General features: G+C 37.0%; 1 protein-coding gene across 1 annotated transcript; it reads left to right on the forward strand.

Annotated features, from left to right (window-relative positions):
- The first annotated feature begins 857 nt into the window (after window positions 1-857).
- UBR7 (ubiquitin protein ligase E3 component n-recognin 7) lies at window positions 858-26,635 on the forward strand. Its single transcript, XM_058162613.1, has 11 exons — window positions 858-1,200; window positions 2,403-2,536; window positions 7,062-7,122; window positions 9,810-9,905; window positions 10,669-10,722; window positions 11,108-11,213; window positions 13,174-13,340; window positions 14,025-14,153; window positions 20,546-20,708; window positions 21,211-21,272; window positions 23,504-26,635. Exons 1-11 carry the CDS (start codon window positions 994-996, stop codon window positions 23,594-23,596), a joined length of 1,272 nt encoding a protein of 423 aa, XP_058018596.1. The 5' UTR covers window positions 858-993; the 3' UTR covers window positions 23,597-26,635.
- The last annotated feature ends 346 nt before the right edge of the window (window positions 26,636-26,981 follow it).

A 26,981-nucleotide genomic window follows, 5' to 3' on the forward strand; every position in this document is an offset into this window, starting at 1 on the left:
AGAATAGAAGCTGGAAGGGACCCTTAGAGGTCTTCTAGTCCAGGGGTCTCCAACCAACCTTGGCAACTTTAAGCCTGGCGGACTTCAACTCCCAGAAAGCCCCAGCCAGCAAAGCTGGCTGGGGCATTCTGGGAGTTGAAGTCCTCCAGGCTTAAAGTTGCCAAGGTTGGAGACCCCTGTAATCTAGTCCACCCCGCTGCTCAAGCAGGAGAACCTCTACCATTTCAAACATGACGGTGGTCAGTTTGGATCAGTATTCCTCAAGCACAATCCAAGCACTAATTTTACCCTTCTTTATCCTCCCTCACAGGGCGCAGTACCCCGAAACGTCCTCCTTTTGTTTGCGAGCCGAAACAGAGCAATCCCCTCTGTCCTCACAGTAAATAACAACATCAAGGGCAAAAGCCGGTTCCTTCACCTCCACGCTCATCTCGGTCTCCGACGGCAGCAGCGGCGCTCTCCTGCTGCACCAGAGGGCCAAGCCGAGCGGTGACTTCCTCTCGCAACCGAGACAAGGCCGCCAGCAGACCCCGCAGCTCTCCCGGAGGCTCACACCGAACGCGCCACGCTCGTTTCAAGCCATCGCGGCCGGTCAGCTCGGCCTTCAACTCCATCGCTCGGTTCCCGGCGCCAAAGAGGAACCAATCAGTTTTAGCCTATCTCTCCCCCCCCCCACCCTTACAGCTCTTCCAGTTCTCCACCCCCTAATTCAACGCGCATGCGCCACCCAAGCCAGCTCGCTTCTCTCGTTGATACGGTAAGCCGAGGAGAGGCGCCCCAGAACGCGCATTGTTTCCGCCTCCGTCCGCCTTTGCGATTGGCTGCCGCCGCTCACGTGCAGGCGGCCCGTTTGTTCTCCCTCGCGACTTGTTTTTCCGCTTCCGGTATGCGCGGAAGCGTCGCCTGGCGGCGGGTTCGCGTTTTCCCGCCTTTTCCTCCTCCGCCTCGGGCTCTTTACGACAGAGCGAGGGAAGCAGCAGCGACGTCAGGGAGATGGAAAGGGCGACGGCCGCGTCTGGCGCTCCAGAAGAGGACGGCGGCAACGACAGCAACACTTCTACGGGCGGCGAAGAGGGCGACAGGAACGCCGAGGAGCCGGTCGTGTCGCTAGCCGAGGTGCTGGCCGAAAGCGAGGAGTTGGAGAACGAAGCGCGCGCCGTGCTGGGCGGGAGCGATCACGAGCGCTGCAGTTACTCTCAGGTGAGAGACGAAGGCGGGCCTGGCTGAGCCCGGCGGGGTGGAAGGGCGGCTTCTTCTCCAAGGCGCTTCAGAAAGCTTCCTCAACCTCTCGCCTTCAGTTATGTCGGACTTACTTTTTCTCCGCCCATTCAGCCCCGTCAGATTATCGAAGTTTGCCTGGACCAAAGCTTTGCTTTGCTGGCTGGGGAGTTCTGGGAGTTGAAGTCCCCCAGGCTTAAAGTTGCCAAGGTTGGAGATCCCTGGCCTGGACAAGTCCCTGCATACACAGGTAGCCCTCGACTTACAACAGTTCACTTAGTGACCGTTCAGAGTTACAATGGCACTGAAAAAAGTGACTTACGACCATTTTTTACGCTTATGACCGTAGCAGCTCCCCCAGTCACCTGATTTACATTTGGATGCCTGACAACTGATTCACATTTATGACAGTTGCAGTGACCCTGGGGTCATGTGATCACCTTTGGTGACCCTTCCGACAAGCAAAGTCAACGGGAAAACCAGATTCACTTAACAACGGTGTTACTAACTTAACAACTGCGGTGATTCACTTAACAACTGTTGGGAGAAAAGTCGTAAAATGGGACGAACTCACTGAATAAATGTTTCACCTAGCAACATAAATTTTGGACTCAACTGTGGTCGTAACTCGAGGACTACCTGTATTGCCATCGCTTATGAGAATTGCAAAATTTAGGAAGTGGTTTACCGTTGCCTCTTTTTTTAAGGCTGAGAAGGAATGACTAGTCCAAGGTCACCCAGCTGGCTGGTGCTTAAGGCAAGATTAGAATTGATAGCCTTCCAATTTCTAACCTGGTGCCTGGACACTACACAAAATTGGCTCTTTAAAGCAGAGATCAACCAAGAAGATCTTGTCATATTTTTGATCCGTAGGTTTTGTTTTTTGTATAGCTCCTTAGCAATAAGAATAGAAACTGATTTATCTCTGTCAGCTAATCAATTTCCATGGTATTATCACTTGCTGTTTATCTACTTGTCTAAATGGAAATTAGTTATAATCACTTATTCCTGGTTGAGTTAGGTATAAACATGGTCACTTAAGAATCCTATTAGACTTCCAATAAGAACAGAACCATTGAACTTCTAGGATTCAGATTTGTAGTCTTAGGGTTTCTCTGCAAAGTCAAAATCTTAACATGGTACTTTCCCTAATTGTTTTCATTATTATGCTGTTGTCTTTCCAGGGTCCTGTAAAGAGGCAGGCATTGTATGCCTGCAGTACATGTACACCATCAGGTGAAGAACCAGCAGGGATTTGTTTAGCATGCAGCTATGAATGCCATGGCTCTCACAAGTTATTTGAGTTATATACAAAAAGGTAAGCCAAGAGAAAATAAATTCATTTTTAGGCCAGCTATTTTAACTGGTCCTCGACTTATAACCATAGTTGGGACTGGAACTTTGATCACTAACTGATGTCATTATGTGAAGCATTACATGACTGTACTGTTTAGCGATGGCTGTTCCAGTAGACCCAGTAATATTTGTTAGGCTAGTTCCAGTAGACCCAGTAACATTTGTTAGATGAGAATCTCACATTTCTGCCCTGCGACACTCACCTTCACTTCAACTCGCCCCACCAGCCAATCTTGCCCCCTCATTCTCTCCTTTTGGGTGCCCCACACTCCATTTCATTTCTTTGATGTCGACATAGCCTACATGTGACCATTGCTATCTTTTTTCTGTTGGTGGCCAGATGCTGGGTGAAAGTACAGCCTGGGATGCACACAGTGAGGGAACGAAGAGGTAGCAGTTCCCTGGGCGAAGGTGGAGGCTGTGTGGGGTGTGCTGTTTGGATCAGAGGAAAGAGGAGAGAGACACATGCTTCTGGGAGGTGCAGAGTTTGCAGCTTGTGTTGCAAACGTTCCTTGAAAATATGCCTGTGGGCTTTAGCAAGAGGTAGAAGAAAACCCAGTGCTTACCTGCAAGCTGTTTGTTTGCTCTTGACCCAACTTTCTTCCTGAAAAGTCGACTAAATTCATGGGAGAAGAAGAATGCTCTACCTGGGAGTCAGACATGCTGAATGATGCCAACCAATCAAGGAGAGATTCCTGAGAACTCTCCCCAACTCTGCTGCTTGTTTATATGAGAGCAACCAGTGGATAAGCATTTGAGTTAGACATTGTAGAGAAGAAAACAATATATTCCCAACACAAAATTTCTGTATCAGCCCTGCATTCTCTGTTGTGTTTTGTATCTTTCTGTGTTCCTGCTTGTAAACGTTGAGTCTTTTCTTTGCAAATACTGACTAGGAAAAATAAGCCCCACTTACGTGTGTTTGGCAAAAGAGCCTCAAGGAAGATGGGGCACAAGTACGCCTTGATTGAGGCATAAAAGAGGAGCTTAACTGTTTGCTATCCTAGCACCCACCAAAAAAAACCCATACTGCCACATGCAATAAGCCTGGGATATCTAAGCAACCCAGTTCCTCTTGTGTGGCATCCAGAGCCAGTAGCCCTAGTAGTGGTAGATTGGTCCCTGAGCCACAAGTATTGCTAGCCAAGGCAGTATGTCATATGCTCTGAACCAGCATGTATGGGTGGGTTCTATTGGAGCAATCCTCAGCGCATTTGGCAGGAGAAGTGCTAGTGGCCATGTGGTGAAAAAGGCATGGACCTATGTTTTAAAGTCTTGATTGGGGGTGGGGTACCTGCTTCCTTGGCAGGTTCGTGGTTCTGGAGCCCATCTGCTTCACCAGGATTCTGAAAGGCTTCTGTTCCCATGCAAGAGGTCCTTGCAACTTAGATATCCTAGTCCCCACAAAGATGCCCACATCTCCAGGAGAGCCTTCTACCAGGTACGCCTGGTTCGCCAGTTGCGCCCCTTTCTAGACCGGGATTCCCTATGCACGGTCACTCATGCCCTCGTCACCTCTCGCCTAGACTACTGCAATGCTCTCTACATGGGGCTCCCCTTGAAGAGCACCCGGAGGCTCCAGTTGGTCCAGAATGCAGCTGCGCGGGTGATAGGGGGAGCCTCTCGTGGCTCCCATATAACACTTCTTCTACGCAAGCTGCACTGGCTACCTGTGGTCTTCCGGGTGCACTTCAAGGTGCTGGTTACCACCTTTAAAGCGCTCCATGGCATAGGACCCGGATATCTACGGGACTGCCTTCTGTTACCATATGCATCCCCCGACCGGTGCGCTCCCATAGAGAGGGTCTCCTCAGGGTACCATCAGCCAAACAATGCCAGCTGGCGACCCCCAGGGGGAGACCCTTCTCTGTGGGGGCACCTACCCTCTGGAATGAGCTTCCTCCTGGACTCCGTCAACTTCCTGACCTCCAGGCCTTTCGCCGCTAGCTGAAGACGTATTTATTCTTCCGAGCAGGACTGGCATAATATGGGTTTTAAATTGGATTTTAAACGGGGTTTTATATCATGTCTTTCATAGTTTTAATTTGGCCAAGGTTGAATAAGTTTTTTAATTAGGTTTTTTTTTTTTTTATAAAAAGTTTTATTTTTACAATCATATCAAATAATATACAAGTAAGCGGAGATTTTTGCCATCTCTGCCAGATTTGATACTTTGAGTGTCCATTCTTCAATTGTAGGCAATTCTTCTTTCTTCCAATACTGAGCAATCAAAAGTCTTGCGGCTGTTATTAAGTTCAAAATCAATTTAGTCTCTATAGCTGTACAGTCCATAATAATTCCTAATAGAAAGAACTGCGGAGTAAACTTAATCTTCTTTTTCAAAATATTCTGCATGATCCACCATACTTTAATCCAAAATGCTTTAACTTTTTTACAAGTCCACCATATATGGTAATAAGTGGCATCTTCACAATCGCATCTCCAACATTTAGCCTGTACATTAGGATACATACATGACAACTTTTTGGGGTCTAAATGCCAATATCCCATCTATATTCAATCTGACGTTTTTTAAGTTCATTCACCAGGAAGGCAAATTCCTTCCTAGCCCTTAACATTTTTGGTGGAATTTCCTTTAATATCAAAATATCTTGACCAGCAATCTGAATCTTCTCCCCCTTATATGAAGCTTGCAAAATCTGATTTCTCACTGTTCTGTTTGTAAAATAAATAACAACATCCCTTGGCAACTTTTTTTGCCTTGCTATCCAAGAATTCACACGATATATTTTATCAATTTGATAAGCCACATCTGCTGGACGAGCTGCTAATATCTCAGCAAATACTTCAGAAAAAATTTCCCTTAAATTCTCTTCCTTATTTTCTTTCAAACCTCGGATTCTAAGAGCAAATTCCATATTTCTATATTGTATCAAAACTATTTCATCCTCTGTTTTTTCCATTTTACTTTGAAATTCATCCATTTTATTTTCTAATTTTAAATTATGTTGCTTAATTTCTTCAACCTCCTCTTCTAATAAAATCACATTCGTTGCCAAACTTTGTACTGCCATTACAAATCCTTCTTTAACTTCTTTATTTCCCACTTGAATTTCTGATATCTGCTCTTTCATTTCAGACATCTCATCAGTTATTACTTTAAATTTTTCTTCTATAAAGCCTTTTAAGTTCTCTTGTAACGCCTCTAAATTCAATGTTCTAGTCTCTGCTGTATGAGCTGGAGAGGCACCAGCTGATAAAGTTCCAGAGCTCTTTGTTACAGTAGACTTTAATTGTTTGGCTGCCATCTTCTATAAAATTATTTATTTATTTATTTCCAACTTAATATTCACTTTAAATCTTCTTAACTTCTAAGAAACACAGTCTTTTAAAGCAATATTTAAAAATCTCCCTAGATTCTATCAGCAGGCAGCAAAGAGTTAAAGAGTTAAAGCAGCAAGTAACATGCAAATTACCAACTGCAGATGGCAAGCTGAAAGTATCACTTTCGCTTTCCACTCGTTAACTTGTTAACAATTCGCCTCCATTTTCTTGCTGTTTTATTGTATGTTGTATTGTATTTTTATCTGGCTGTTAACCGCCCTGAGTCCTTCGGGAGAAGGGCGGTATAAAAATTAAATTATTATTATTATTATTATTATTATTATTATTATTATTATTATTATTATTATTATTATTATTATTATTATTATATTGCCATATGCACAGGGTGCTGGGATTCCTAGAGAAAGAGGCTCTTCTTGTATGCCTCAATCAAGGTTTAAAAGGCTGCAGCTGTGCCCCGTCTTCCTTGCAGCCTCTGCCACATGCACAGAGGGATTCCTTTATTTTTCCTTTTTTGGTATATGTGAAGAAAAGACTGAGCTTTTACAAGAGGGAACAAGGAAGGATACAAAACACAGTGCAGGAAATATGTGGTGGAGTGCAAGGCACCGAAAAGGGCAGAGATGGAGGGAAAATAGGTGGGAGTTGAAGTGAATTTTGATCATGTGACATTGGGGATGCTGCAATAAATGGTTGCTGAACAAATGGTTGTTAGTCGAGGATTGCCTATAGAATACAATTGCATTTTTTAAAAGAAGGAAAAACATTCCTTTGTGACACTTCATTAGAAAGATTTATTGGACTCAAGATATTATTAAATTAGTGTATTTTAAAACTGATATGCTTGCGTAAATAAATATACGGTAATTTTCAAATTCCTAATTTCCAGCTAGAGAAGAGTAGAGTGTTACTTCACTACAAAATATAACAATATATAGTTCTATCGGTTAAAGAGTTGTTTTGAAAACTTCATGATGTCTTTAGGACTATCACTGAAACTAGCTGTGTAAATACTTATATAGAAATTTATTTTGGTTTGAAAAAAATCAGTTAATACAATTTAATAATAATTTAATAATTTTTTGAAGGTGTTTTCCATCCATTATGAATATAAATAGCTTGCATTAAGTGTAGGAAGATCATGACATTTTTCAGAATTTGCCCTTTTCCCCCCTCTCCAGAAACTTTTGTTGTGATTGTGGAAACAGCAAGTTCAAAAATCTGAAATGCAAACTACATCCTGTAAGTATAAATATTAGATTTACATTTGAGAGAAAAGTGGTAGCCAAACTTATTATATATCTGCTTTCAGTTATAAATTATGAAAGTTACTGTGTAATGAAAATTTTTGGTACTAAGAAGTCCAGTTGAAGGTTAAAAGAGGAATCCGAGCAGCTGGAATTACTGCCAAAACAAGAGCATAGAGATGATCTTTTCATAGTCCCTCGTGTTTTAGTTACTTCACAAATAGACTGTTGCTGTGACTATACATGGAACTGCCCTTGAATGTACAGTTAGTCTGGAATGCAGCAATTGAGAAATTATGTGCATAGCTTGGTTCAATCATATAACAGCAACTTCAAGATCTCCACTGGTTGCCACTTGATTTCTGGAACTAGGGACTTCTCCCAATAATTTTTGCTGGCCCAGTTAAAACAGGAAAAAATGGACTCCTTCCAGATTTCCTCTTTCAAAGAATCTATAGAATTCCCTTCTCTCTCTCTCTCTCTCCCCCCCCCCTCTGGAATAGATCCTCTAGAGAATTGCCTTGTCTTACATTACTGGAAGTCAATAAAACCCTAGTTATTTCAGCAGGCCTTTTAGGGGGAGTTGGTTCCAGGATTCTTCCTATATAACAGTATAAATTATATGGGTTTATGAATCAACTGCATAGGAATAACACATTATGTAATATTTATTGTTTAGCCCCTTGCTTTGTTGTTTAAACATGTTAATGTGCGGTAGAATTGTAAATCACTCAGTTAAATGACAATTAAGCAGCATATCAGCCTAGTAAAGTACTAAATGAAACCAAATTTAAAAAGTTGCTACATGTTCTTCTTAATATATACTACAATTGACTTTGGCCCAGTCATCTCTCTCAGCCCAACCCACCTCACAGGGTTGTTATTGTGGAGAAAATAAGAAGAGGAAGGTATGTTGTGTATGTTCGCCACCTTGAGTTATTTATGAAAATAGTAAAGGCGTGCCTGCTAACTTTAGTTGGAAGACCTAAGTTTATTTTATTCAATATTTGAATCTGCCTTCATCGAGGGCAGTTGATAAGCATTACTGCGTTTTTCTGTGATGATTGAAGTAGGATGCACAGAGTAAATAAAATGCTTTTTATATCATTTCTTTTTGATTAATCTTCTATTTTAGGAAAAGGCAACAGTGAATCCAGCAAATAAATATACGGTAATTTTCAAATTCCTAATTTCCAGCTAGAGAAGAGTAGAGTGTTACTTCACTACAAAATATAACAATATATAGTTCTATCGGTTAAAGAGTTGTTTTGAAAACTTCATGATGTCTTTAGGACTATCACTGAAACTAGCTGTGTAAATACTTATATAGAAATTTATTTTGGTTTGAAAAAAATCAGTTAATACAATTTAATAATAATTTAATAATTTTTTGAAGGTGTTTTCCATCCATTATGAATATAAATAGCTTGCATTAAGTGTAGGAAGATCATGACATTTTTCAGAATTTGCCCTTTTCCCCCCTCTCCAGAAACTTTTGTTGTGATTGTGGAAACAGCAAGTTCAAAAATCTGAAATGCAAACTACATCCTGTAAGTATAAATATTAGATTTACATTTGAGAGAAAAGTGGTAGCCAAACTTATTATATATCTGCTTTCAGTTATAAATTATGAAAGTTACTGTGTAATGAAAATTTTTGGTACTAAGAAGTCCAGTTGAAGGTTAAAAGAGGAATCCGAGCAGCTGGAATTACTGCCAAAACAAGAGCATAGAGATGATCTTTTCATAGTCCCTCGTGTTTTAGTTACTTCACAAATAGACTGTTGCTGTGACTATACATGGAACTGCCCTTGAATGTACAGTTAGTCTGGAATGCAGCAATTGAGAAATTATGTGCATAGCTTGGTTCAATCATATAACAGCAACTTCAAGATCTCCACTGGTTGCCACTTGATTTCTGGAACTAGGGACTTCTCCCAATAATTTTTGCTGGCCCAGTTAAAACAGGAAAAAATGGACTCCTTCCAGATTTCCTCTTTCAAAGAATCTATAGAATTCCCTTCTCTCTCTCCCCCCCCCCTCTGGAATAGATCCTCTAGAGAATTGCCTTGTCTTACATTACTGGAAGTCAATAAAACCCTAGTTATTTCAGCAGGCCTTTTAGGGGGAGTTGGTTCCAGGATTCTTCCTATATAACAGTATAAATTATATGGGTTTATGAATCAACTGCATAGGAATAACACATTATGTAATATTTATTGTTTAGCCCCTTGCTTTGTTGTTTAAACATGTTAATGTGCGGTAGAATTGTAAATCACTCAGTTAAATGACAATTAAGCAGCATATCAGCCTAGTAAAGTACTAAATGAAACCAAATTTAAAAAGTTGCTACATGTTCTTCTTAATATATACTACAATTGACTTTGGCCCAGTCATCTCTCTCAGCCCAACCCACCTCACAGGGTTGTTATTGTGGAGAAAATAAGAAGAGGAAGGTATGTTGTGTATGTTCGCCACCTTGAGTTATTTATGAAAATAGTAAAGGCGTGCCTGCTAACTTTAGTTGGAAGACCTAAGTTTATTTTATTCAATATTTGAATCTGCCTTCATCGAGGGCAGTTGATAAGCATTACTGCGTTTTTCTGTGATGATTGAAGTAGGATGCACAGAGTAAATAAAATGCTTTTTATATCATTTCTTTTTGATTAATCTTCTATTTTAGGAAAAGGCAACAGTGAATCCAGCAAATAAATATAATGATAATTTCTATGGATTATATTGTGTTTGTAAAAGACCTTACCCAGATCCTGATGATGAGGTAAATTGTACTGTAGTGATATATAAAATATGTAAAGGCATTTTGTGCAAATGGTGTTCATAAGATGTAATAAATTTATCATCTTTTCTTTTTCAAGTAAAAAACAGGGATTTTACATGTACAATTGAAAAATAAAAGAAGACCACTGTAGTTTTATGTTTTGGATATTAGAAATAAGTCATTCTTAGACAAATTAGATCCAGAAGGCTAGCTTATCTTAACTTATACTTCCTGTTCTGAGGCTGTAATAAAAAAAGACAGCTATTATCTCTCCGAATTTTTATTTTCATTAAATTGATCACACAGTGGTTTGAATGTGTACTTTGACCCAGGAATATTGAATAAGCTGCATGTGATTCAAAAATGTATGTCTTTTTCCCAATCAGTGTAACCGTGAAAAATTATTTTAAAAATGTAGAGCAGTTCTAAATACATTTCAAAACAATATAAATGCAAGTATTTACGAGGTTAGAAAGAAACAGTCATTAGAGATTTTTTTTCCCTGGTGAGTTCGGTTTGCACCTCATTCACTTTTTCAGTGTTGAAAGTTAAAAGTGGAATGAATATTTTTTAGTGACATGGAACTTTAATGGTATAAAACAAACCCCTTTGAACTGTATGTAGAAATGTATTGAGTATACTTAATTATATATGAGAATGCCAGCTCAAGCTAAACTAACATTACATGTTCTCTGCAATTTCAAAGGCCCCTTTCTGAAGGATTGAAATAAAAGTATATTTTGTAATATGGCTCTACCTTTAGATTCCAGATGAAATGATCCAGTGCATAGTTTGTGAAGATTGGTTTCATGGAAGGGTAAGCAAATGTAATAAGATTGTTTCGGAGAATAGTTGCATAGATCCTTAAATAAGTGAATTCAAATTTTCAAACCCATACAAGGGTTGATAACAACATATCTGTGTTAAAAACAATTTGGATCCTGAAATCTTTTTGTTTGAGAAACATTTTAATAATATGAACTACAGCCTTTTCAAGGAATGGTAGCTTTGAAAATAAAGCTAATACTTCAGCAAGTGTCTGTAGTTCATGCCATATACACTGCACGGACTATAGAAACTTAAGAGGAAAAACATGAGCTCTAATTCTGTGATATTAGATCCATTGTTCTAACTTTAATGGAGAATCCTGCTGTTTGTCAGTAATACACAATTGTTCTGCATTTCCATTTGCTTTTCCTCAGCATCTTGGTGTTGTCCCTCCAGATAGTGGGGATTTTCATGAAATGGTATGTCAGTCTTGCATGGATCATTGCCCTTTCTTGTGGGCATATGCCTCGCGGTTAGCAGGTGAGGAAAAATAACAGTTGTTGTTGAGCTAATGTTTAATCCTGACCAAGTATCACAACTCAGTGAAATGGAAACTTTTATTAGATGTTTTAATTTAATTGGCATGAGTGAAATATGTATTCGTCTTGTTGTATTTTATTAATTTAATGCATTGTTTGGGATTAAATATCTTAAGTTTTTATGTAGTCTAGAATTTTTATACTAAACATGCCTGCATGGAAGAGAATTCTGTCCTGAAAGTTAAATCTGACCTATTAGTCTGCTGCTTACTGAGAGTTGAAATGAATGAATTCTTGGCAAATACCAAGAAACTGTATTCAGCTGACAAATATTTTGCTCAAACTTCTACTTTATCTTCTGTAAAAAAAAATTTGAAAATTGTTAGTTTATGATTAGAGAGATACAATCTTATAAGAAGTTGTATTCTTACGTAATGGTATCTGTGAAAAAGAAAGTGCACCCTCTGAGTTCTATGGTTCTACATATCAGGACATAGTAAAAATCATCTGGTCCTTAGTAGTTCTTAAAGGTAGGTAAATACAGCCTCAGATGAACAACAACACATGACATATTACATACACCATGTCATTTAGTTTACAAAAAGAAAGCCAAAATAGGGAAGCCATGTGTAAAAAACTAAGCAAGCCTTATGATTCAATAGCTTGTAGAATCATCTGTAGCAACAATAACTTGAAGTACCGTAATTGTTTTCTGTCTGTGCATTTCCTTTTTCCTATTTTCATTTCTTACTTGTGTAACTGTTGATTGGATTGTTGGAAGAAAATAAAGATAAGCATTTGGACTTCTCTAGTGTGGTCCAGCAGTTGTGACTTGTGCATAAAATATGTACAGATAGTCCTCAGTCTTTAAAATTTAACAAAATATATATTACTGAAGGAATACTTTTTTCCAAGGCCCTGTGATATTAAATCACAGCTGTGATAGGTTTTACTGATTTCTGATGGTTCTGAATATAGTCACCTACTACACTGTTGTAAAATATTAGGTACAGGCTTATTAAATGATACATTTAAAATTGTATTCAAAAATTAAATTTCAAGTTTTGACAATTTTGCAAGAGAACGACCTGGAAACTTAGGTTAAATATTATTACTGCATAAAACATGAGAAGGTGAAGAGGTAAGGTAGTTGTCCAATACAGTAGCTTAGTTGTCATTGGGAAAAAATTATATTGAGAAATTGGACAAATATATTTCTTTGGAATATAAAATTTTATATAACTAAATTTGTCTAGCCACCATGACATACTTTTCTTCTAACTTTCACAGACAATTTTTTCACAAAAGCATTAGAATTCTGGGTATTTTCTCCATTAGCAGCAGGGCATAAAATACAGCAATACTGAAAAGTTTATGAACTCTTGATTTTTCAATATTTTTGCATAAATATAACCAATATAAATATAACCAATGTGAATATTGCTGGAGTTGATAATGGTTTGTGTTGCACAAGTCCTAAAACTAGATAAAGAGGACCCAATTAAACAAGTTCTTGTTCATTGATTTATTGACGAAAATGATCAAAAATTATATATTTGGATATTCAAATATTTGGATATACAATACTGAAAATTCAAAACGTTTTGCAAAGTTTTAAACATCACTGTATAATGAAGTGTAGCCTACACTTCATTAAAAGTTATGGATAATTATTTATAATTTCAATACTCTTATTATTTTTGGAGATAGAATATAAATGATCATGTTATCATGTGACGTTATATTTCCTTTTTATAAAGGAAATAATATATATTATTATTTCCTTTTTAGCAATGTTATAAAACTAGCATTGCTAAAAAGAAAAAAATATTTTCTTCAGCCAAAAAAAGGCTTTATTGTTTACATTGGTATTTAATTATGCAAAGACATTTTACCTAATTGAGATAGAAATAGCATTTACTATACTCATTCTAATAGGTCTAGATGTCTATTTTTTGTAGTTCCAACTGTGACCAAAGTTATTGCTGGAGCTGATGATGGAACTGTGCTGAATGTTGAAGAAACTGAAGTAATCAAAAACGAAAACAGTGTAGATCAAATGAAGACTGAAGATAAAATAATACAAATTAATGAACCGTCTACCAGTTCTGGCAATGAATGTTCAGTGGTAAGTCCTGAATTTCTTGTTTTACATCGTATTATTAAAAGCTGTAATTCTGGACTCATGATATTCCTGGCTGCCTCATTGCCACAATATGTATTAAGTAGAGTCATGTAGCCTAATGTAATTTATGAGAGTTCGGTGCAGTAGTTAAGGCACTGGACGAGAAACCGGGAGATCATGAATTCTAATCCTGCCTTAGGCATGAAGCCAGCTGAGTGACTTTGGGCCAGTCTCTCAGCCCTAGGAAGCAGACAGTAGCAAATGACCGCTGGAAATCTTGCCAAGGAAACTGACTAGTTCAGTCAGTCACCAGGAGGCAAGACTGACTTGAAGGCATTCCCCCTCCCCCCCCAGTCTAATTTACAGAAATCCATGATGCTGCCTGCAAAAGAATAGAACTACAGCATTTGGGTTTATAAATCCCACCCCATTCATTATTATCTTTTTTTTGTTTTCATGCATTTAATTTAAAACTATGAGAAGGTTTCTGTTAAGCATAGTTAGCTGAATACATTTACCAAAGTCTTCTGATGTAGAATATGGCTTTCTGAAATTAGCTATATCAATGTGCAACTGAAGAACTGCATACTACTGTACTGTAAACAGTAGATCTGGAGGATTAAACAGACTGGAATGATCAAAGAATAAGGAAATTAAAAAACATTGGTAACCTTTATTTTATTGCAGCCAGTTAAGAAGGAAATACTGGTATGTAAGCTGCAAGAACTTCAAGCCAAGCAGAACCTGAAGCAAAATACAGCCACCTTCTGGCCACACAACTGGCGAAGCAAATTGTGCACCTGCAAAGAATGTGTGGTATGCATTTTTAAATTGCCATATCTATATGTGTTCTAGAAGAATCTATAGTTCTAATTCTGAAACAATTGCATGTTGCCCGGGGTTGAATTTATTCTTTTTTCAACACTTAAGTAGCAATAGAACTTAGACTTATATATCACTTCATAGTGCTTTACAGCCCTCTCTAAACAGTTTACAGAATTGGCATTTTGTCCCCAACAATCTAGGTCCTCATTTTACCAATCTTAGAAGGATATAAGGCTGAGTCAGCCTTGAGCGGTGGGAATTGAACTGCTGGCACATGCCAGAATTAGCCTGAAATATGTCATTCTACACTGTCTCCTGGTGGGACTGATCTTTCATTTTTTTCCCTAGAGGGGCTATTTCTACTTGAGGAGGAGAGGCTAGTATATGTTTATAATTTTATGTCTACCATTTTTAAATATTTTTTTAAATGCCACCTTTATTATTTTTTATAAATAATTCTTTATTCATTTTCAGTCTTGCAACTTCACCATAGTCTGCTATTATTTTCATTAACTTGGGTCCAGATTCTTGAGGTTCTTCTAAAATAAATACCAGATCATCTGCGAATGCCTGTTTTTATTTCCATTCTTTTTATTTCTAAGTCTTGTCTAATATTTCTATTTAGTATTTCCAATGTAAATATAAATAGTAGGGGAAACAGCAGACATCCATGTCTCATGCCTTTTGTTATGTTAAAGTTCTCGGTCATATCCCCATTAACCATTATTTTTGTGGTTTGCTTGGAATATATTGCTTCGATCATGTTAACAAATTTCTCCCCAAAGTCCATATATTTTAATTTTAATAACATAAATTGACAATTTACGTTATCAAATGCTTTCTGTGCATCTAAGAATATCAACACAATTTGTTTTTCAGGATGCATTTAATAATATTCCAACTTTTCAAAATAATTCTCATATTATTCTTAATTTGCCTTTTAAGTAAAAATCCATTCTGGTCTGAGTGTATAAATTCATTCAAGAATCTTTTTAATCTTTCTGCAATTATTTAGGCATATATTTTGTAGTCTGCATTTAATAGTGATATTGGCCTATAATTTTTTATCTACATTAAATTTGATTCTTCTTTTGATTTTAGAGTTATATTTGCTTCCATTCCGGTGTTTGGAATTTTGGCCTCTAACAGTACTTCATTATAAACTTCCAACATTGGCAGATCCAGTCTTGTAAATATTAATAAAGTTCTGCCAGTAGTGCATCTGGTCCTGGTGTTTTATTATTATTATTTTTGTCTCTTGATCGCCTCTGTTAGTTTCATCATTGTTATCTTTTCATTTACTGTTTCAGATAATTTGGGTAATTCAGCTTTCTCCAAATATTGTTTTATTTTTTCTTCTGACACCTTTTCTTGATTATATAGTTTTTCATAGTAATTCTGGATTATTTTTTTTAGTTTCATTTTGATACTGAAGGATACCCTTTTCATCTAACAAGCTGTGTATCAATTTCTTCTTTTTCCTTTTTCAACTTATATGCTAACCATCTTCCTTGTTGGCGTTTTCAAAGCAGTTTTGTTTTGCTCTTTTAATCTTTTATGCTAGTTCTTCTGTTTAAAATAGAGTTTATGTTTTATCAGTTCTATTTGTTTTTTAAAATTTCTTTTTTGCAGTTCTTTCTGTAACTCTGTTTCAAGTCTTTTGTGTTCTGCTAATCTCTTGTGTTTGCCTCTTTTCCTTAATCTTTTTTGCTGTGTAGGTGATTACTAATCCCCAGATATATGCTTTTGCTGTATCCCATACATTTTGTAGTGAAGTCTCTTCTTTTTTATTCTCCTTGAAAAAGAAGTCCATTTTTTTCTCCATTATTTGTAAACTCTTTATCATTTAATATTGCTTGATTCAACGTCCATCTCACTTTTTTCCTTTGAACTTTCCTTTTTTATTTTCATTGGGTTGTGATCTGCCCATACATTTGTTTCAGTTTCTATCTCTTGTACATTTGTTCTTAATTCTGGTATCATCCATATCATATCTATTCTTGACCATGATTGATGTCTATCTGAGTAAAATATATATTGGTTTTTCTCTAAGTTCATTTCTCTCCATGTATCTTGAAGTGATGATAATTCTATCTTTTTAAAGAAGGCCCTAGGGAGTGTTTTCCATGCCTTTTTACCTATTTTCCTGCTTCTATAATCCAGTTTTGCATTCACAATTGCGTTAAAGTCCCGTAACACACAATGTTGTGGCTCCAGGCCCCCCACCCCCCGGGCCTGGCCCCCTGCCAGAAAGTGACTCAGAGAGTAAGGGGGAAGGGCCATCAGGGCTCCCCTCTGCAGGGCCGGCCTCTCTGGCTCAGCTCCAGGAGCCAGAGGCAGGCCAGGTGGAGGAGGTGACAAGGCCCCTGTCTCCTGTATCTCCCCCCGCCCAGGCAACGCTTCCAGACCCAGCTGTGGACAATCAGTCCTGGCTAGATCCCCAGTTTCGTAGACAAGAGAGGTGGGAACAACAGAAGAAGGGGTAGAGCAGGCCTAGAAAGTGCTGAGTCACGGAGCTACACCCCACAGGGTATAAAAGCAGGAGGGGCTGCTCTACTACTTCATGACTGACAAAGCAAACTGACTGGAGAAAACTTGAGCTGAACTATTTGACTGAGCATTTGGTGTTTGTTCCTGACTTCCTGGTTGCTCCGGTAACAAGCTTCTGACACGCCAGCCTCAAGGAAGATAAAGAAAACCTTGGCAGACGATTGCTGGTTTGCTGCCAGAGCTGATAGCTGCCGTGGACTAAATTGCCGGCTAATTGAGTCAGTTCACATGTCTCCCGGACTGAGGTGGGGGGACAGAACACACAAATATTTTCATAATCCATTTCAGTTATTTTCATGTGGAGTTTTTTATAGAATTCTTCTTGTTTATTATTTGGCGCATATATTGCTATCAAAAGTATTTGTTTTTGGTTTATTATTACTTCTACAATCAAAATTCTCCCTTCTTCATCTGTATATATTTGCTTGGTATTTATTGTTTCCTTGATATATAAGATCCCCCCTTTTCTTTTATTGTGCTAATGAAACTTTCCCCATTTTGGGGTATTATAAAAGTTTACTATGTGGTTTTTAAATGTAAACTTCTTGGAGACAAATTAAATCAAATTTTAATTTTTGTAGTTTTGTGAAAGTTTTTTTCCTTTTCTTTGGTGAATTAAATCCATTTATGTTAATTGATAGCATCTGTATTTCTTCCATCTTCTCACTTGTGTATCGGTTGTATTGTCCTAGTTGATCTTATTTCTGTATGTTCTTTTACTTTTGCTCCTTCTCGTTCTGCTTGTTCTGTTTTCTTGGACCCATTTTCTTCTTGCCATCTAGTCTTTTCCACTATTATTAGTTCTCTTTGCCCTTTACATTCTACTACCGCTCCCCTTCCCTGTTCTTCAGTAGCTCCAAATTGAAATTCATAAAATTCATGTGCTTTATCTAATGAGTCCAATCTATATCTTTTTTCATTCTAAGTTACCAAAATGCCCTCTGATATCAGCCATCTGAAATTTACATTGTATTTAATCAGCTGACCAGTCAAGAATTGATATTGTCTTAGATTTCTTACTCTTCTTGACACCTGTTTCAACACCACAATTTCTTTGCCTTTATATTGCAGAGGTTCATCTCTCGCTTTTTTAAGTATTTCAACTCTTAACATCTTCTTGACAAACCTGACATGAACTTCTCTTGGGAAATTATGTATTCTTGCATAGGTTGTGTGTATTCGAAATATTTCATTAATCTCTGCATTTCTCGTTTTGTAATTTGTAAAGCATTTGCCAGCAATTCTGTAATTATATTAGGTAAGTCTTCTCCTTTTTCCTCTTCTATGTTTTGGAATCTCAGAAAGTAAGCGGCCTTTTCTATTTGCAATGAAATGATGTCTTCCTCCAACTCTTTATTTTCCTATGTAAGCCTTTGGTTCATATCTTCCATTTTTTTTCAGCTTGTTCTGATCCATTACCTGGATCCTTTGTTCGTTTTTTTTCTATCATCTGTTGGAAATTCCCTATTTTTTCATTCACATCGTGTATCATTTCTTTCACCTCTCCCAACTCATTCTTTACCTCGTTACGATTCTTTGTTAGTAAAGATTGGAACATCATCATCACATCTTTTTGAAATGAATTTGATTTCTCTGCTTGTAACATACTCTCCATCGATCTTTGACTTGATGATGATGGTGCAGATGATGGTGCAGATGTTGTTTTTTCCTAATTTGCTTAAATTTGGATTGCTTGTCATTTCTGCTTGTATCTACTTACGTCTATTAACCAGGTTAATTGGGATTTTAATTTAGTGATATACACCATAATAATCTCCTAGCCTCCAACCAACTTGTAATCCCCCTATTTTAAACCAAAGAAAGAACACTCTTTCACACAAGTATCACAATCTTATAATTTTTACAATCCACCGGATCAGTCCAGAAATTAATCCTGTAGTAGTGTGGAATACTTCTTTGCAGATAATTATTTTCCTTTCTTCTTCTTCTCTCACTAACTAGTATTTGTAATCCACAAGTCCCATCAATACCGCAGCACGTTGCAACTCTCAGTTCACTGTTCAAAGTTCACAGCTGCTTCCTTTTTCTCTCATTTGTAATCCACAAGGCCCACCAATTCGCCAAGACTTTATAGATCTCAATTTGCTGTTGAATATGTGTATAGTCCCAAGCTGTTAAAATGTGGAAAAATATAATACCCATAGTTTAAAGTATCCAGCCAGTCCAAAAACCCAAAAAAAGGAAGAAGGAAGAAAAAAATAAACAAGAGAGAAATCATTCACTTGGGTCTCAAAAACAAATCCAAGCTATTTCTCTTCTTCACTTTGCTAGCTCACTTTGTAATCCACGATAGTTCAAAGCATAAATCAAAGCCTTTCAATATTTTCACCCTGTATCTTCAAACTTTCAAAGTAAGCAATATGCAGGTGCTATTTCATTTCAAACTCCTTTCCAAAAATAACCACCCTAGTCATAACAGACTTCTTCACTTGTAGTATCCTCTCCAACCATTAGGTGTCGTGCTTACTTAGTTTTCCATTTTTACTACAGTATTTATTTTGAAGAAGAAAAAACTTTTTAAAGTCCATCCAAACTTAATAATCATAAAATCAGTTCCAATTTTTTTAATGTAGGGAAAAACCAGAGAACCAGTCCAACCTTTCCATAAGTTTTAACCCGTGCCTCTTATTTTTTAAATGAAATTAGGCTTTTTCCAGATCTGTCAAAGACTCAAAATCTTAGTTGTCGCTAAACTTTGGGGAGCGGGAAACGGAACACCCTTTGAGAGTCACACTCTCAAAGAAAAGTTCTTGGGGAAAATTCCTTCCAGAGGTTAGAAAAAGGAAAATCTCGCCCAGATCACTCATGCTGCTGCTTAGTCCTCAGTCACTTCTTCCGTTGGGCTGTCCCAGCTTGTTCTGGCTGTAATGGCTGTCGTCTTCTGCTGGTTTGAGGGCTTCCTCTGGACCTGCAAAGGGTTGCTTTCCCCCTCGCAATCCAATGTCCTCTCTACTTTGTCACCTCTTCGGGGTGACCTTTGGCCCCCTAGGGGGCCTACTGACAGCTTCTTAGCGGAGCCCCACTAAGTCATTACCGTACCGCTGCGATATCAGCCCCGCCCTGCCTATTTTTTATAAATAACTCAAAGTTATTTGAGTTATTAAGTTATGTCAAACTTACCTAATCCTGTTTCCTCCTCCTATTTTTCCTGCAAGAACAAACCTGTGAGGTGGGTTGGGCTGAGAGAGAGTGACTGTTCCAAGTCACCCAGCTGGCTTTCATGCCTAAGGAGGAACTAGAACTCACCATCTCCTGGTTTCTAGGTCTTTTTAACACTAGATCAAACCAGCTCTCAGTTCATCTTAAATTTATTGTCTTCCTTTTTGGAAGATTAAAAAAAAACTGGCAGTAAAAATTGAAACATTGTAAAATATTTCACATTCGGTAGGGTATTTCTTTATAATTAGTATATTAGAAAAATATGAGTGTTTGTGTTTTGTTCTCTTTATTTGAAAATCTACATAGAGATTTGTCCATATAAAATTTTATGAAAAGATGGGGGAAAAGAAGTATTGTGTGTAGGGATTTTTGACTTTGCTGTTACAATTCACACCTTTATTGTAGAGCCACAATTGTATGTTTTTCCATTCATAAGCTTGGTGGAGTTGTTTTTTGAATTGCTTAGGTTCCTTTGTCACAAACCTATTTTCTCCCCATCTCACTTCATTTTTACAAAGACATTTATGTGCTCTAATATGTGCCATTGCTGCTTTTTAAAGAAATGAATTTGAAAGTAGTTTGCTTCTATTTTGGATTCATGAACTATTTTATAGATACACATGTACAATGAAAATAATTTCTTAATCCTTCAGAAAATGTATTCTGATATGGAAGTCCCATTCCTAACAGATGAATGTGATACTGTCTTGGCTTATGAAAATAAAGGGACAAATGACCAAGAAGCAGATAGAAGAGATCCTCTAATGGACACACTTAACAGTATGAACAGAGTACAACAGGTAGAACTCATCTGCGGTAAGTAATTAAAATAAAAGAGAACTAGTTTAAAAAGGATCTCACTTTCTGTATGAAAATAGAATTGGGAGAGGACTTTCTCCAGTGTGGTGGTGATAGACTCCAGGCATGGGATGACTTGAGTCAGAAGAAAATTTCATTGACTTTACTGAGTCTTATGCTTGAATAAGAATGTATAGGATTGTCCCTGTAGAATACTGTCAGCAGCAATTTATCAGAAATGTTTAAATTAGATAAGCTAAGTGTTTTTGAGCAATAAGGTGTATGGATATTTTATTATTATTTATAAACCAGTAACCTGGGCTTATATTGTGACACACATATATGACATATTTTAAATATAAAAAATGTAGGGAGATAGAGGGGCAGTATAACTGTAGTATAATTAAAGCAGTACTTGGTGGTGGGGACATCTTTAAAGCTGATTGATAAGCTGCAAAGATTTAAAAAAAACACAAATATAAATACACAGCGACAATAAAATTATTTTTATTTGGTTCAGAATACAATGATTTGAAAACAGAATTGACAGACTATTTGAGAAGATTTGCAAATGAAGGAACAGTAAGTATACAACATCATCTAATACTATTATGAAAACATTCTTTGAATAATTTAAAAATATAGCAGTTGTTTCCTGTGCCACTTTGATGGATTGTATATATGGATTTTCAGCTGTATAAGATAGGTGAGAGCATTAGGGCTGTTTTTCATATTTGAGAAATAAATATGCTACTGACATCCCCATATAATTTATATTAATAATGAGCACATGGAACATGCAAGTCTTAAGTTATTTAGATAAACTGTTTCTCCAGTGCTTTCCCCCCTTTTCCTCCTTAAGAGCCAAGCAGGAATGTATTACCAGTAATCTAGAGCATGGATAAGATATATCCCAAGGTAGGCAAAAATATTAGATTTCCAACTCAATACATTTCAATAAAGATTTCTATAGAGAAGAGTAAAAAATGGTCACTTGTGAATTAAAATAACACAGAAACATAGTTTCTTTCAGGGTGATTTCATAATCACCTACGCAAGTGAGGTAATCCTATGCAATAATAATCCTACGCAAGCTGCACTGGTTGCTGGTGGTCTTCCGCATGCAATTCAAGGTGTTGGTGATCACCTTTAAAGCGCTCCATGGCATAGGACCAGGTTACTTACGGGACCGCCTACTGCCGCCAATAGCCTCCCATCGACCTGTGCGCTCCCACAGGGAGGGTCTCCTCGGGGTGCCGTCAGCTAAACAATGTCGGCTGGCGGCCCCCAGGGGAAGAGCCTTCTCTGTTGGGGCACCTACCCTATGGAACGAACTGCCTCTGGGGCTACGCCTTCTTCCCGACCTCCGGGCCTTTAAGTGCGAGCTCAAGACTTTTTTGTTTCAACGAGCAGGGTTGGCCTAAGAGTAATTTTTAATTGAGTGGTTTTATTTCTTGTTATTTTAATATTCGGCCTTATGGTTTCAGATTTTTAAATTTCAAATATTGTGTTTTAATTTTTGTATATGTCTTTTTAACTTGGCTGTAAACCGCCCTGAGTCTTCGGAGAAGGGCGGTATAGAAATGTAAATAATAAATAAATAAATAAATAATTCCACAGCACCTCTGGTCTTCACTCTCTGCCAACTGCTTGAAGCCAAAGATTATTGAGCAAATGTTCCAGGACCTTGGAGTAGCTTCCAAAGCGGGAAATTCAAGCCGACCAATCGGATTTTAGATGACCTTGACCAAACTGCCCAGTTTTAGAAATTTTCTACAATCTTGTTCAATATAATGCTTGTTCAATCAGATTGATGGTAGTCTGGTCTGAATATGCCTAGATGTTTCCTTTGTTAAAGCAGTGGTCTGAAAATGGGGAAGATAAGCTTGAACTTCTCTCAACTATCCATAGATGATTATGAAAGTATACAAAAATTTAAATCTAAAATCAGAAAACTTATTTGCAAATGAAAAACAAATATAACAGACTTTGTAGCAATTAAATACTATTTGCATTTGGTAACTGAACTTATGATTATAGAAGATACTCAAAATCTGGTATTTGAGTTGCTAGTTCTGTGTTCGTAAGGATAGCAGAATTGGAACATTGAGGCTTACTGTTTTTAAATCTAGCAATTGAAACAGAGAGATCTGCTGTTTGTCTTTTTGATAAAATACCTCAAGTATCTGGGGTGCAGAAGTCTTGTAAAATCTCAGAACTTCCAAATTTTCTTGGAACTGCAAGAAAGTGAATGGTGGAAATATAAATAGTAAAAAGGCTTCCAATCTCATTAGTTTAGTTTGCTGCTTAGTTTCCTCTTTCTGGTTCTGTTGAAGTGGATCTGGAAATAAATTTGAATGTTAATATAAATGAAATGACTATATATAAAAGGTGATTTTAAGTGTATTTCACCAACAGAATTTTGAATAAAGTTGAATCAACTGACATTGATAAATTAAAATCTGAAGAGTGCTTAGGAAAAATCCTGTGTCCTGTTCTAAGTTACACAGTAGAATTGAATTTTTAATGATTCAAGTTCAAAAATTCTATATTGTAGCATCCTATTGAATATATTTGAGTAAACTATAGCCACTTTAAATATCACATAATGTACTGGAAGTTTGACAAGTTTCCCCACTCCTATTATTCTTTTAGGGCTTTAAAATTTTGGTATCATGCATTATTTTGGTTAAATTGGTATATTTCACTTAACTGCATTCTTAAACATCTAAATATAACTATTCTTCAAACATCAGTGGAATGTTTTATACTTTAACATTGATACTACTGTCCTGTTTTTGTTTTCTTAACAGGTTGTTAAACGAGAGGACATTCAGCAATTTTTTGAAGAATTTCAATCTCGAAAGAGGAGGAGGGTAGATCAGATGCAGTACTACTGTAGCTAGACTAGATTGGAAGTCTTACATATACAGCTGTCTCTGCTAAATTCTGGGGTTTCTCTCCCAATTTAAATCTAACTTCTTGTTCATCTTGATTTGTGTCCTAGAAGGCTGAGTTTATTATTTGCAGCCACAAGCGTACACCAGTTTCCTAGTAACTATGCTGAGAAGTGAAATGATCATGGATTCACACAGAATGTCACTTGTGTCAAAGAAAGGGCTGGTTAGTTTTCAGAAGATATTTACTTAGAAACTATACTGATTGCCTCTTAAGACAATATGGGTGACAACAATCTTTTTATGAATTAAAGGAAAAACCTAGATAAAGGTCTTAATGAATTAGCATTCAGGGTCAAGGTACTTGTTTCTCAAAGACTTATTTGAATGCAAGATTTCATATCCGCTTGGTTTTAGGACATTCATTATGGTATATTCTGCTAGCTGTTGCTGTTAAAAAGCCAATTTGGATCATTATATGGCTTGCTGAATTAGTTGAAGTACAACTTTTAGCTAAAATTAGACTTTCATGATTTTTGAATGAATATGACTGAGGCCAGTGTGTGTATTATAAACAGCTGTTAACTGGTAGGCAATGATAGTGCAGAGGCTTAGTGATATTATCACCAATATGTTTTGACTGATTGCCAGCACAAATGTGTAAATTGCTTTTTGGTAGGTCATACTTATCAGGTTAATCTATTGACTTTTTAAGACTGAAAGGAGTATCTGAAATTGACTTAATGTAATTGCAAATGTTTAGGAAACAGCTAAAAGCTAAAAACTACCGAACTAAAATATGGCTGTGATCTTTTGTAATTATGTTAGAGAATTCAAACCCTTAATATTGCAAAGACTGTTTAAAACATTTAAGTACATCTATTTTTTATTGGTTAAATTTATCATCTAACTATTAGAAATTCACAGCAATCATGCTGTATACCAATACCTCAATAAAATGGTATTTTAAATTTTAAGTTGGTGAGTGTTGTAATAGCAAAGGCTAGTTCTAAACATTTAAAGCTGAACACATTATGCATTTGCTCATCTAGTAGGATGTTTCCACCCGATTCCCATCGTCACAGAAAACTGGCTGTTCATAGGTTATGATTTTTCTCATATTTTAAATTAATTAAGAGACACTGCTATAGCCATAAGATGTGGTTCTCTTGAGTGCAGTGTGGCTTTTATATTGCTGTTAGAATGGTATGAAAAATAACCAACGTTACATTAGAAATAATAAGCAATTGTCTTACATAATTACAGAGTTTTTAAAGGAGGCGTGATGCATTATGGTAAGTATCCATTGCCAAGCTGCAATTTGCTATGTGTTTTTACTCCTGACAAATATAATAGGACAGAAGGAAATGAAAATCTATCCCTGCTGGAGAGCAATACCAAACAGAAATTACCCCAATAAATTTGAATTATGACTGGTTTAGTATGTTAAAGTGCCAAATGATTATCTTTTCTATTCTACCCAGTAAGGAATCTGAACGTCCACATAAATCAACTATTAGATCTAAGCAAACTGTAATATAATTCAATTACATCTATCAATTACAGATTTATTTTAACCAAAGAACAGATAATCTACAACAGAATATACAAAATTTTTCATGCACAGAAGTAGGAATGTCTTTTCTCTTAGCTGTCTCAAAAGTTTTATCACTATCAATTTACTAATGATGTTGCATGCAGGTTCATCTTTCCTACCTTTGTATTTGGACAGTCCTCACATTAAGTTTTGATGATAAGCTATGAGTAGAATGCAGTAACATGGGGAAAGTTTGGTACTCTAGAGTCATCTCAAGGCAAGCAATGTAGACTGGAGTGACATGACATATTTTGCAGTGTTTCCTACAGTCTGTGAGACTGTTTAAATCCTGGATGTGCTAATTTGTTATGTCATCCTTTCATACTTCCTGAGGTGAAGTATAACCAGTGGCGACATAATACTAGGATTATTGATGGAAAGGAAAATGCATTGTTCCAAACCAGGAACAAACCATCACATTCCAGAAGTTCTGGTAAGCCATTGAGATCAGCCACAGTTGACCAGGGACAAAAGATTGAGTAATGTATGAATTTGCACTAAAACAAAATCCAAATATACAGTGATTCTACAAGGCAAGTAGGGCAAGGCTGGTGTGCATCACTTTCTCCAGCAGTTTCAGCATGGCATATCCCACCTACCCGCTTACCTCTTCAAATCTTCCCAATGCTTTCTTTCCCTTCCTTAAATTACTGCTGCCAATATCCTTAGCTCTTTTTCCCTGCCTTGTACCACTTTGTCCCAGAATAAAACCATCTGTTTTATTTCATGTATGGGCCAAAGTGTGCTTCAGTTGGATATGGATTACTTGAAACATTTTATGCATCCATATTTATATAACCGCAGCCCTATATGCGGCTTTACTTAATACCTGGCCAGAGCGAGCTCCATAATAAACACTTGAGAAGGATACAGAATACATTTCATTAGGGCAGCTTTGATAGACCATGAGGTCTTAAGGCAATTCATTTAGTTTGAATATCAGAAAGTCACTGAAAGGCAGAGTAAGCCATTAATAGCTGGAATGTGGTGTGGTTAGCTTCCTGTCATGCAGCAAGTAATATAGTCAACACTTCCAATGCAGATGAGACAAAGAGAAAACACTTTTAATATCTTGTTAAACGTGAATGAATGATCTCAGTCAAGAAAATAAATCTTAAGTATAGAATTAAAACCAACAAAAATTACGGGACACTGAGTAAGCTTTCTTCAGAACTCAAATTAACCTGAAAGTTAAATGACTAGTGCAAAAGATGAGAAGTGGGCATAAAAGAAAAATCCTAAAATTAGAGGTGAGAGCTTTATGAATATACTGAAAAAGATTGTCTCCTTACCTATATTCTGTGGTACGCCTACCTCCATACCCTTCCCAATTATTTGAGAACACATGCTGGGATCTTCGTCATGGTCTGCTTTTTCTTTTCCTTGCTTCTACTTTAATGTTCATTATATGGCACTTGAATTGTTTCAAATAAAGATATTGCCTACTGTAATTCAGAGTTTTATTGCTACTTTTAAAGCATGCAGGTCATGAATATTATCGCAGTGTTTTGGCCCATTCAAATTAAAATCCCATACTTTTAAAAAGTTTCAAAAACTTAGTTTCACAAAAGCAGAACATTTGTAATGAAAAGTATGTTACACTTGTATTTTTCTAGACAAGCCATTTATTTGAAATACCAACTATATGTAGGATAAAGTCAGTGTTAACATGCTTCTCAGCAACAGTAGAAAAATAGAACCAGTGAAAACCTTTTTACAATTATAATGGTACTCAAAAGAGAAATGTATTCTTTTACAATGCATCACACAAGACTAGAATTCAATTCTAGGCAGTAC

The sequence above is a fragment of the Ahaetulla prasina genome, chromosome 1 (genome assembly GCF_028640845.1).
Source record: "Ahaetulla prasina isolate Xishuangbanna chromosome 1, ASM2864084v1, whole genome shotgun sequence".
Classification (NCBI taxonomy): domain Eukaryota; kingdom Metazoa; phylum Chordata; class Lepidosauria; order Squamata; family Colubridae; genus Ahaetulla; species Ahaetulla prasina.